This window comes from Xiphophorus maculatus, chromosome 14 (assembly GCF_002775205.1).
Source record: "Xiphophorus maculatus strain JP 163 A chromosome 14, X_maculatus-5.0-male, whole genome shotgun sequence".
In the NCBI taxonomy this organism is placed as follows: Eukaryota; Metazoa; Chordata; class Actinopteri; order Cyprinodontiformes; family Poeciliidae; genus Xiphophorus; species Xiphophorus maculatus.
The window spans coordinates 20,314,523-20,326,773 of record NC_036456.1 but is presented as its reverse complement, the minus strand read 5'-3'; the positions used below and the strand labels follow the sequence as shown (position 1 = coordinate 20,326,773).

The 12,251-nt window shown below is 42.4% G+C and overlaps 1 protein-coding gene across 1 annotated transcript in view; it reads right to left on the bottom strand.

Annotated features, from left to right (window-relative positions):
- The window catches only part of ctc1 (CST telomere replication complex component 1), a 127,359-nt gene that overhangs the window by 1,030 nt on the left and 114,078 nt on the right, over nt 1–12,251 (bottom strand). The window contains exons 22-23 of the mRNA XM_023346464.1: nt 378–424; nt 65–221 (exon numbers count right to left, since the gene is read on the bottom strand). Of these exons, the coding sequence (XP_023202232.1) occupies nt 65–221; nt 378–424 (204 nt within the window). The remainder of the gene's footprint in view (nt 1–64; nt 222–377; nt 425–12,251) is intronic.

Sequence of the window (12,251 nt, the reverse complement as noted above, 5' to 3'; positions counted from 1 at the left end):
AGAGACGCACCAATCAGATCAGAGACTCAGCAGACAGCCAATCAGAGAGCAGAGAGCTACTGACCAGGCTCCGCCCCCCAGGGAACACCTGGACATGACCTCTGACCCTGACCACCCTCTGGAGCCCCGCCCACTGGGAATCAGCCAATCCCAGCGCGGCCTGGACTGGTTGCCCCGACAACCAGACATGAGCTTCAGCCGTCCCGTCATCCATCACCAACCTGGAGACAGAACCGGAACAACGGGTCAGAACCAGAACCAGGACCAGAACCAGGACCAGGGGGCAGATGGTGTCAGGTTCTACCCAGTTCCAGTCAGCATTGGAGCCAGAACCAGGAGATTGGGTCGGTACCACCTGGTTCTGGTTCTGTTCTCACCTGGCTGTGGCCCGGAAGGCGGCTGATCCACAGTGAGAGCTGCAGACCTGGAGAGGAAGAGGAGGAGGAAGAGGTTAGTGGTGGTACCACAGGAGGCCTGCAGGGGGCGACCAGCTGATCCACAGAAGGTGAACTTTAACCTTTCAGCGGGTCAGGATGAGACAGAGAGGAGAATCAGAGACCAGATAGAAACAGAGGAACTAGAACAAACCCTGAGGAGATCAGGAAACTGATGATGAAGATAACGGGCATCATTCAGCTTCTATAGACCACAGATCTAGAACAAACTACCAGAAAACTGCAGCACAGCTGAAACACTGAGTTCCTGTAAATCTAGACTAAAACCTGTCAGGTTCAAACATCATTAATAACACAAAGAGTCAGATTTAATTTTACTCGTGAACAGAGACGTAAGGTCTTGGACTTGGACTAGGCCGTTTGAGGTCTCTTCCTGCTCTGAAGTTCGTCCTTCCTGTTGACTGAAACAGGATCTGCACTAAATCACATGAACGTCCCACCGTCTCTAAAGGCTGAGAGGCAAACAGCTGCAATGTGACCTTCATTCATTCCACAGCATTTAAATACAAGCTCTTTTCTTTAAGTCTCTGCATGACTATGAGATCTAGATCTCAACGGGGTTTACCTGATTAAATAAAGAAAATAAATAAAAAATGACTATTGACATGACAATGTTTCCTTTATCTCTGCAGATTTGATCTCAGTGAGTCACAAACTTTGATCTTTTAGCCTTTAGTGTTTTTCCTGCCAGGTCATTTCTCAGTTTAACAAGTTTATAACTTCCTGCAGATAAAACTGACCTTCCAGAAACAGAATCTAACAGCCCTTAAATATAATAATTACTATTTATCTAGGTTATTATTGTAATTCTATCAAAACCCTCCTGGTTAGAACCATAATAAATGAAACATTAATCAACATATTTATGATTAAACTCTCATCAAAATGAAACGTTTGTTCAATTTTCCTGGAGATTTATTGAAAACTTTATTTTCTGTTTTTATGATTAAATCACCTTGAAATGAGCAAAACTAATAAACTGATTAGTTTCAGCTTCTAAGATTAATGTTGGCCATAAAAACCAAAATCCTCCCAGATTCATCTACAGTCCAGTTTAGACAAACTAAACCAGTTGGAGCTCTGAACTGGTTTAGTGTCTGATTCCAGGTCAGGACTGGTTTCTCTGCCACCATCAATCCAAGGAGACTAAAAGTTAAAACAACAAACTCAACATTTTGAATGTATTCACTGTCTCCACCCAACTGGCACACACCTTGCAACGAATCAAGCGCTCCCCTCCCTTTCACTGCTCAAACTTGAAACACCTTTGCTCTCAATAATCTCTGTTCAAAGAACCTGAACTGAAACTTCCTCAAAGACACCATGATAGGAATGAACATTATTCAGAAAATTAAAATAGATTTATTATCTCATGTTATGTTTTCATGTGTTTGGAAACAAATTCATTGCCCTGTTTGGAATATAATTTATTTATTTATTCACTGATAGCTTACAAGTAAATTATTGAATCATTAGTTGAGAAACTAGTTAATTAGTTAAAGTTAAAATTAACTCATTGTAATCTGTAATTAATATTTCTCCTATTTATTTGTAGGTTTTCAACCTGCTCATGTGAACATGTTTGTTCACATGAGATTCATCTAAAGACAAGAAAAAGAAAGGATAAATAAATAAATGAATAAATAAATAAAGTCACTGAGATGAGTTGTTGCTGCGTCTCTTCAGAGGAAACTAGTTTTTTCAAGTTTGGGAAAAAGCTGTAGATATTTGTTGTTTATAGGTGAGAGGCCGGATCACGTGGTGTTATTAGTGATTGTAGATCACCTGTTGCGGAACCTAGTGACTTTAGTGAGTGGGTGATGGGGAGGTTTTTACTTTTTGCTGACCGCCTAATGCTAATATGGTTTTTTGTCCTTGATCACTGATTAAACCTGCGGATCCGGTTTTAATGCTCTTTTGGACACTGTTCTTGGATATTAATAATATGACAAAATAAAACCATCTTAACTGCATCCTGGAATGGCGTTTTTGATCAGCTGGCGCGTCAACAAGGATTCCCCTATTCAGCTGCTCGGCGACTTTGTTTGACAGTCGCTAATATTTGTCAGCAAAAAAAAAACGACAACGACAACGGAGTTTTCTCGCACAGCTGGACGCCAACGCGAGCCCACACACCACAGCCACTATACCTACGATAGAGGATTGTTTGACAAAGAAGTAGAAGACGACAGTGGTATGTAACCTGAATGATTGGTGCTGCGTGTTGCTCTTTTAACGCAGTTTGGTTCTGCCATGTGGAGCTGTTGTTGCGACACGCCCCCCGCTGCGTTTTGCTCTGCGGCTGCGGCATTTTGGTGTCCAAGTGTGTTGTGGCTCTGCGTGCGTTCAATAAAGTTTAAGAAGTTGCTGTTGCCTGTAAGTTTCCTCTATTTTGGATTAAAATGAGTGGATCGTCTGCTCTATCAGCTGTTGAGAAACCTGAAAAGGATAAACGAGCGATCGTTCTCACTGAGAAAGCTCTCGCAAATAAAATTGAAACGATCCAAACAGAGCGGGAAAAGTGTGTAAAGAAAATGAAAGGTGTAATATCATCCCTTAAAGAGCTAATGAAAGATGATAAAAATTATTCACAAGTAAAATCACTACTGGATGAGTTAACACACCTGTTTCAAGAGGCCATTATATTGCATGAATCTTTGCTGCCTTTAATTCCGCTTGATGAGAAAGATAAACAAAATACATGGTTTTCAAGTATCACTAAATACAACAAGGGATTTATTGAGGATGTTGAAACATGGCTTTCTGAAACAAATAAATGCTCGAGCAGGTCATCCTCTGACATGTTACGGTCACAGGAAACTCCATTAGGAAAAGAAGTGGAGGTTCAAGAACAAATGGAGCCTCAGTTATCTGCTAATCTCCAGCATGACATTCAAGATGATGTGTTGCCATCAGACAGTGTTTCAAATCAAGGAAGCAAGTCAAGCTCCAAAGTATCATCAACTTCATCTGCACGTCTCAGGGCAGAAGCTGAAATGGCTGCTTTACTCACACGTCAAAATATGCTCAAAGAAAAACATGCTATTGAAGAACAAGAGGAGCAACTTAGGAAAAGGAAAGAACAGCTTCAACTTGAAGCAGAAATAGCTGCAACTGCTGCAAAAGTGAATGTGCTGAAAATTGGATCTGCAGTACAAAGCTCAGTTTCACGGAAATCTAATGGAATGGAATCCTATTTTAAAACAAAAGGAAATGCTGTTGAAACTCTTAACGCTAATACTTTTGTTCCACAGACAAAGAGAAATACAGTTAATGAAAACGCAGAGCTTCAAATAAAAACAGTACAACAAAAAGTGACAAAGAAGAAGTTTGCTCCTCTTCTTGGACCTTCTCATCCTGTAAGCAGAACAATATCGAATATGCCTCTGCAGCAAGCTGCTCAATCAGCAACCAATGAAAATCTGTTATCCATTATGGAGAAACAAAATGAATTAACTTGGATGTTGGTTCATCAACAAAGTCTCTCTTCACTACCCAAAAGAGAAATTCAACCTTTTGATGGCAATTCGCTTCATTTTCAGGCCTTTATGCGCTCATTTGAACAGGTCATTGAATCAAAGACTGGTGATCCTGACGATTGCCTGCATTACCTCGCACAGTACACCAGGGGGCAGCCCAATGAACTTGTCAAAAGCTGTCAACATATGTCTGATGGTGGTGGATATGTAAAAGCAAAGACTATGCTGTATGAGCATTTTGGAAATGGACATGTTATTGCATCTGCTTACCTGAATAAAGTTCATTCGTGGCCATTGATTAAATCAGAAGACGGAAAAGCTCTTCAGGCATACTATTTGTTCTTACGTGGGTGTTGTAATGCGATGGAGGACATTCAGGATCTTTCTGAATTAAACACACCTGCTAATATGCTTGCTGTGATTAAAAGATTGCCATATAAATTAAAAGATAAATGGCGAACAGTAGCATGTGACATCCTCGAGAAGCAGCATCGAAGAGCAACATTTATTGACATTGTTTTCTTTATTGAGCATCAAGTCAAAATTATTACAGATCCTGTCTTTGGAAACTTAATTGATGCTCCATCAATAAATTTATCAGCCAAGAGTACAGATGGAGGGAAACATTTTTCTGGCCCAAGAACTACAGGAAATAGCTTTGGCATCACTATCTCTGCTGTTGAGAGAAATAATCAAGACCATCAGACTGATGTGAAGATTTGTTTGTTTTGCAGAGGTGGACACAGAGGTGGGTCTTTTGGATAAGCTGAATCTCATTGGAAGAAAAACAAAGATTCTCTTGCGCACCATGGGACAAGAGAAAGTTGTGGACAGCTTCATTGTACCTGAACTTGAAATTGCTGGATTGGACAGCGACATGTATTATGACATGCCCGACCTCTTTACTCAGTACAAAATGCCTGTAGACCTGAGTAACATCCCAAAGCAACAAGATCTGGATATCTGGCCACACTTGAAGCGCGTTCATTTGCCAGAGATCAAAGCACAGGTGGAGCTTTTGATTGGCATGAACATGCCCAGAGCTCTAGAACCTTTAGAGGTCATTAGGAGCGAAGGTGAAGGACCTTTCGCCATTAAAACTGTGCTCGGCTGGACAGTGAATGGGCTGATTGACTGAGAATGTTGGGAAAGAACGAGTGGTCTGTCAACTGTCACCATGAACAGAATTTCTGCTGTTACACTGGATTACCTATGGAAGCAACAATTCAAGATAGATTTTCCTGAAAGCAGAGTAACCCCTGAAAACCCCCCCTTTAGTTTTGTTGGAGTGGACTATTTTGGTCCATTTGAAGTGAAGCGTGGGAGAAGTCTTGTGAAAAAATATGGAGTTATCTTCACATGTTTGGCGATCAGAGCAGTACACATTGAGGTTGCCTCATCTCTTGACACAGACTCTTTCATTAACGCCTTACGACGTTTCATTGCAAGGAGAGGCCAAGTACAAGAGCTGCGGTCCGATAATGGTACCAACTTTGTGGGCGCAGAGCACGAACTGAGATGAGCTATCGAAGATTGGAATCAGGAAAAGATCTCCGACGTGCTGTCAATGAAAGGAGTGAAGTGGATCTTCAATCCTCCAGCTGGATCGCACCATGGTGGAGCATGGGAGAGATTGATTCGTTCCATCAGAAAAGCTCTTACTTTCACCTTGCAGACACAGCATTTGGACGAGGAAGGACTTCAAACTGCTCTCTGTGAAGTGGAGTCAATCCTCAACAGTAGACCTATCGCATTGGAATCCGCTGATCCAAATGATCTGGAAGCTCTAACACCGAACCATCTTCTCTTACTCAAGGCTAACCCAAGCTTACCACCAGGTTTATTCCAGAAAGATGATGTTTATGCACGGAAACGATGGAGACAGGTCCAATACATATCTAATCTGTTCTGGAAGAGATGGATTAAAGAATATCTGCCTCAACTTCAACAGCGCCAAAAGTGGATGAAGATTAGACGCAACTTTGTTCCTGGAGATGTGGTCCTTATAATGGATGACTCGGCACCTCGTGGTTCCTGGATCATGGGCAGAATCACAGAAACTGTGCCAGACAAAAATGGACTTGTACGTCAGGTCTGGATTAAGACCCCAACCAGCCACTTATGCAGACCCATCACTAAGATATGCCTTCTGCAGGAGACTTCCGACCAATGAAGACAACACATTTGACTTAACTCAACTCTTGACATGACCCTTTGACTTGACTTTACCACAACTAGATGTACATCGCAGACTGACTATATTTAGGCTAAGTGCTGGTAACCTCTGGCCTATGACTGACTGACTATGGATGGACTATTATGAAGAAAAAGGAGAAAATGACTGTTTGACTATTTGAAAATGACTTTCATGAACTCTTTGAATGTGTTGTCTCAATGTGTGTTTCTATGTAGTGTATATCTTAGGTTATGGTGTAGTATGAGTAATTATTACTGTGTAATGATGTAATAATTAGGGGCCGGAATGTTGTGGATAGGTGAGGGGCGGGATCACGTGGTGTTATTAGTGATTGTAGATCACCTGTTGCGGACCTGGTGACTTTAGTGAGTGGGTGATGGGGAGGTTTACTTTTTGCTGACCGCCTTATGCCAATATGGTTTTTTTTTTAATCACTGTCTTTTTATTGAGTTTTTTTTTTCCTTTAGTACATACAGTTTGTGAGTACAAAGAAGTGTATCTAACACATACATAAAATAATACACACAGAGAAAATAATCCCTCCAAAGTAATCCCATTTAGCCCACCCAGGTCACTGCCTAGTAGGTCCACCCACTACATTCCTATCCCTGGCAGAAACGGAACACATTTTAATAAAATTAATTAACTTAATTAATCTGGAGCATTATTGTATGTTTTGAAATGAGTCAAGAAAGGGTCCCCATGTTTTTTCAAATTTACCAGTTGCGTGTTGAAGAGAACATCTAATCCTTTCCAGTTTTAAACACGACATAAGGTCACATAGCCACTGTTTATGAGTTGGAGGGGCAGCACCCTTCCACCTGGTCAGAACTGTGCGCCTCGCTATCAGTGAGCAAAATGCCAGGGCCTGCCGTTTAGAGGCCGATAAAGGCAACCCCCCACCACTGAACCCAAAGAGAGCCAAGAGGGGGCCAGGTGTTACCACCACCCCGGCCAACCCGGACATCGTACGAAAAACATCTGTCCAGAACTGACCAAGAGCGGGGCAGGACCAGTACATATGAACTAGTGTGGCTACAGCAGTTTTGCATTTGTCGCAGTATGGGGTGACTTCTGGATAGAAACGAGACAGTTTGCTTTTGGAGAGATGGGCTCTATGTACTATTTTGAACTGAATGAGACAATGGCGCGCACACAGAGACGTTGTATTCACCAGTTTAAGTATAGAGTCCCATGTCTCATCTGGTATAGATATATTCAAATCTTCTTCCCATGAAGTTTTAAGTTCAGGTGAGGAGGTCTCTTTCATACTCAACATTTTATCATAAAGCCAAGAAACCAGCCCTTTACGGGTCGGGTTCAATAATAGGATGGTTTCCAATAGTGTAAACTCTGGCAGAGAAACTGAGCCTGATAAATGAGACTGAATAAAGTTTCTGGTTTGCAAATATCTAAAAAAATGGGATTTAGGTAAACCATATTTAGTGCTAAGTTCCTCAAAGGATGCCAAATTCTTCTCTAAAAAAAGGTCCTTAAAATAAGTAAGCCCCCTCCGGTGCCACTCTAGGAACACCCCATCCTGAACAGATGGTTTGAAAAAATGGTTAAGTGCAATTGGACTTAAGAGGGAAAAGTCATGAAGTTTAAAGTATTTCCTAAATTGGCCCCATATTTTCAGTGAGTGTTTCACTACAGGGTTTGAAATAGCGCTAACTGAAGAGAGTGAGAGTGGGGAACAGAGCAAGGCAGGAATGGATATATTGTTACCACTGTGCAGCTCCATAGCCACCCAGTCAGGACAGTCACCCAGGTTGTAGTAGAAATACCAAAACACTGAGCATCTAAGGTTGGCGGCCCAATAATAAAACCGGAAATTGGGGGAGGCAAACCCCCCCTGCTGTTTAGGTTTTTGGAGTTGTAATTTATTAAGCCTTGGGCGTTTACCCTGCCAAATAAAAGACGAGAGAGTCGAGTCTAGCTCATTAAAAAAAGTATTAGGAATAAAAATAGGTAATGCCTGAAAGAGGTATAAAAATTTGGGCAGTATATTCATTTTAATTGAGTTGATACGTCCCACAAGGGACATGGAAAAGGGCGTCCACTTTGTGAGGGATCCCTTCACTTGGTTCAACAGTTGAATCAGATTCTCTTTGAACAGGTTTTTATGTTTTTTTGTCACTGTGACACCAAGGTATGTGAATTTTTGTCTTTCAATTCTGAACGGCAGATTGGCTAAATCTGACATATTGGCTTTATTACCTATTGGGAGAAGCTCACTTTTGGTGAGGTTCAGCTTATACCCAGAAATCTGACCAAATTGGCTAAATATGTCGAGAGCAAAAGGCAATGAGGTTGATGGTTTGGAAATAAAAAGTAGAAGGTCATCTGCATAAAGCGACACTTTATGTTCCATATCATTCCTCCAAATGCCGGAAATCTCTTTACTGGTTTTAAGTGCAATGGCGAGGGGCTCTATGGCCAGATCAAAAAGCAGGGGACTAAGAGGACAGCCCTGACGGGTGCCTCTTTGTAATTTAAAAGGTTTTGAGGTCTGAAAATTGGTACGAACTGTGGCAGACGGTTGCTGGTATAATAGTTTGATCCATGAAATGAAGTTTCCTCCAAAGCCAAATCTACTAAGGACCGCAAAAAGATAGTCAAACTCAACCCGGTCAAAGGCTTTTTCAGCGTCCAGAGAGACAACACACTCATCTGAATCTGAGGCGCTGGAATAAATGATATTAAGCAGCCTTCTAACATTGAAATATGAGTGCCGACCTTTAATGAAGCCTGTTTGGTCTTTTGAAATAACCGATGGTAAAACAGTTTCAAGTCTACGGGCAAGAATTTTGGCTAAGATTTTGACATCTGTATTTAGGAGAGAGATAGGTCTGTATGAGGTGCATTCCACTGGATCTTTGCCCTTTTTTGAAATAAGAGTGATGCAAGCCTCATAAAATGACTGAGGGAGGGACTCTTGTTTAAAACAGTCAGTAAGGGTGGAGCTGAGCTCCACAGAGAGTAAGTCTGAGAATTGTTTGAAAAATTCTGAGGGGAGACCATCCGGTCCTGGGCATTTGCCAGACTGCATTGAGGCTATTGCTAGGGAGACTTCTGCCTGGGAAATGGGTTCATCTAACCTGTTCTTAAGTTCTGGTGAAATTACAGGGATGTGAAGTTTAGCCAAGAAATCATCAGTCATGTTGGAATTGGTCTGTGATTGTGAGCTGTAGAGCTCCTCGTAGAAGTCCCTGAATGCATCATTAATCTGACCGTGATCTGTGACTATACTGCCATCTTGTTTTCGAATTCTAGAGATATTTTGCCTTGCCCTAGAGCCCTTGAGCATGGTCGCTAATAGTTTATCGGGTTTGTCGCCATGCACATAAAATTTGGATTTGTTGTGTAAGAGCAGGCGTTCAGCTGAGTGTGTTGTCAAGAGGTCAAGCCTTGTTTTAAGTTCAACGCGCCTTTTGAACAGTTCAGGACACTGATTCAGAGCATATTTTATATCAACCTCTTTGATTTGTTGAATTAGGTTGTTCTGTTCATAGGTGGACAGTTTTTTAATTTTGGCTGAGTAGGCAATAATCTGGCCTCTAATGTAGGCCTTAAAAGTATCCCACACCACAAGGCTGGAGGTCTCATGGGAGGAGTTAGTGGCGAAAAAGAAACGTATCTCATCCTGAATAAACTTTACAAAGTTTTCATCAGACAGTAGGGTTGAATTGAAACGCCATGATCCAGTTCTTAGGGGGAGGTGAGGAAGGGACAGGGACAAAGTGAGTGGGGCGTGGTCTGAGATAACTATGCTATGATAGTCACAGGAACGGATCTGCTGCAGCCATTTAGAATCTGTAATAAAATAATCAATTCTTGAGTAAGTTTTGTGTACATGTGAAAAGTATGAGTACTCCCTCTTGTCAGGATTTAAAGTACGCCACACATCACACAGCCCGTACTCAGATAAAAAGGTTTGGATGACTGATGCAGATTTGCTTATGGCATTACTTTTAAGGGATGAGCGGTCCAAAGCTGGGTCCAACCAACAGTTGAAATCACCCCCCAGGACCAGTGAGTATTTATTGAGGTCAGGTAGGAAAGAGAATAGTTGTTTAAAAAAATTCTCATCATCTGTATTAGGAGCATAAACATTGACCAGAGCGACCAGAGTGCCATGCAGTTTCCCACTTACAATAATAAACCTGCCATGTTTATCAGCCACCACATTATCGGCTTCAAACGGAGTATTCTGGCTGATCAGTATAGAAACCCCTCGCGCCTTAACCTGAAAATGGGAGTGAAAACATTGTCCCTTCCAGCAAGCCAGGAGACGACCCCCGTCCAAGGTCCTGATGTGAGTCTCCTGCAGAAACACCACATCTGTATTAAATCGTTTAATATGGGAAAAAACCTTCCTTCTCTTCACTGGGTGGTTTAAGCCTTTAACATTCCAACTTAAAAAATTTAAATACTGACTCATACGATTTCAGAGTGTACATGTTATCCTACTTTGATAAGTACGATAGCAGTATGGCAGGCAGAGATTGGAACAAAAGAGGTGAAGAGAGGTTGCAGTACCTTGCAGGACCCCTGGCAGTGACCTTAGCCTCCCCCCCAAAACCTCCCCCAAACATAAACAGCTGCTAAACAAAAAATAACAATGTAGCAGCAAGCTCTTCAAAATTAACATTCTTAGAGATCCAATCTTCCAGTAACCAATAACCTTGGAATAAAAAAAACTGAACTTCTATAGCAAACTAACCACTGCTCCTAGTGGGTATGAAGTAGGTATAGACCCCCCCACATTGATATAGATTTTGAGACATAGTTTACTGGTTGTCGTAAACACCATAGGAAAGTAGTATTGCAATACAAATTGAGGCAACCACAAGAAATGGAATGACAGAGCTACCCTTCCATTCATTAAGTCCAATACCAGCCAAAAGGATGGCCAGAAAAAGTCCATTGGAAATACGGCAATATGACGAGTCTATTTTTACAGTACCTACTGCGTCCTGAGGAAAAGCAGCCTGCCTGTGTTTCTGAAGAAAGCCCTCGGCAAAACGTTGCTCCTTTATTGGTCTTCCTGTGGTTTTGGAAGCCTCTTGATGAACTGTTGAGCCTCTTCCACAGAACCTAAAAATTTTTTGGCACCGCTGGATTGCGTAATGCGGAGACGGGCTGGGAAGAGAAGAGCCGGCTTCAAGCCCCGTTTGTAGAGCTCCGCCATGATGTCCTTATACTCTGCGCGCTGGGCCAGGACGTCTGGACTGTAGTCCTCCACAATACGAACAGACGCACCTTTGTAGTCGAGCTTTCCTCTCTTCCTGGCTTCCCGAATGATGAGATCTTTAGTCAGGTATCGATGCAGGCGAAGGATCACCGGGCGGGGAGGACGTCCTGCGGGCCGTTTGGCTGCCAGAGAACGGTGCGCTCTATCGAGCTCTGGTGGAGATGGGAGCACCTCTTTCCCAAATAGCTCACAGAGAAGGTTGGAAAAAAAGTGAGTAGGGCGCCCACTTTCAGTGTCTTCGGGCAGACCGAGGATGCGAATATTCTGCCGTCTGCTGCGGCTCTCTAGGTCAGTCACTTTATCTTTTAGCTTAGCGTTGTCTTCACGGAGAGCAGCACATGAGTCTTCGAGGCTAGCCACTCGCTGGCCCAGATCCTCTGTTGCGAGCTCCAAGGAGGAGATGCGCTCTGCCTGTTCCTCCAGGGCCTGCCGCACCTGGTCTAGCTTGGAGCTCAGCATGTTGACAGAAGACCTGAACTCAGATTTCAGATCCTCACCATGCTGCTGAAAAAGTGCGGTGATAGCCTCTAGCGTTAAGCTAGCGTCCTCCTTCTTACTTCCTTTCGCGCTCTTACAGGCCATCTCTAGTGCGCAAATAATCAAAAATACTTGCCAAGAATGTTTTTTGTATTGATAGGCGGCGTAGAATTAGTTTTCTGTGGGGTGAATTTAGTTAAAAGTCTGGATTTTTCCGGAGCAGTCCGTTGCTACGTCTAACCTGTCCGCATGGCAAACCGGAAGTCGCCAATATGGTTTTTTGTCCTTGATCACTGTTTAAACCTGCGGATCCGGTTTTAATGCTCTTTTGGACACTGTTCTTGAATATTGATAATATGACAAAATAAAACCATCTTAACTGCATC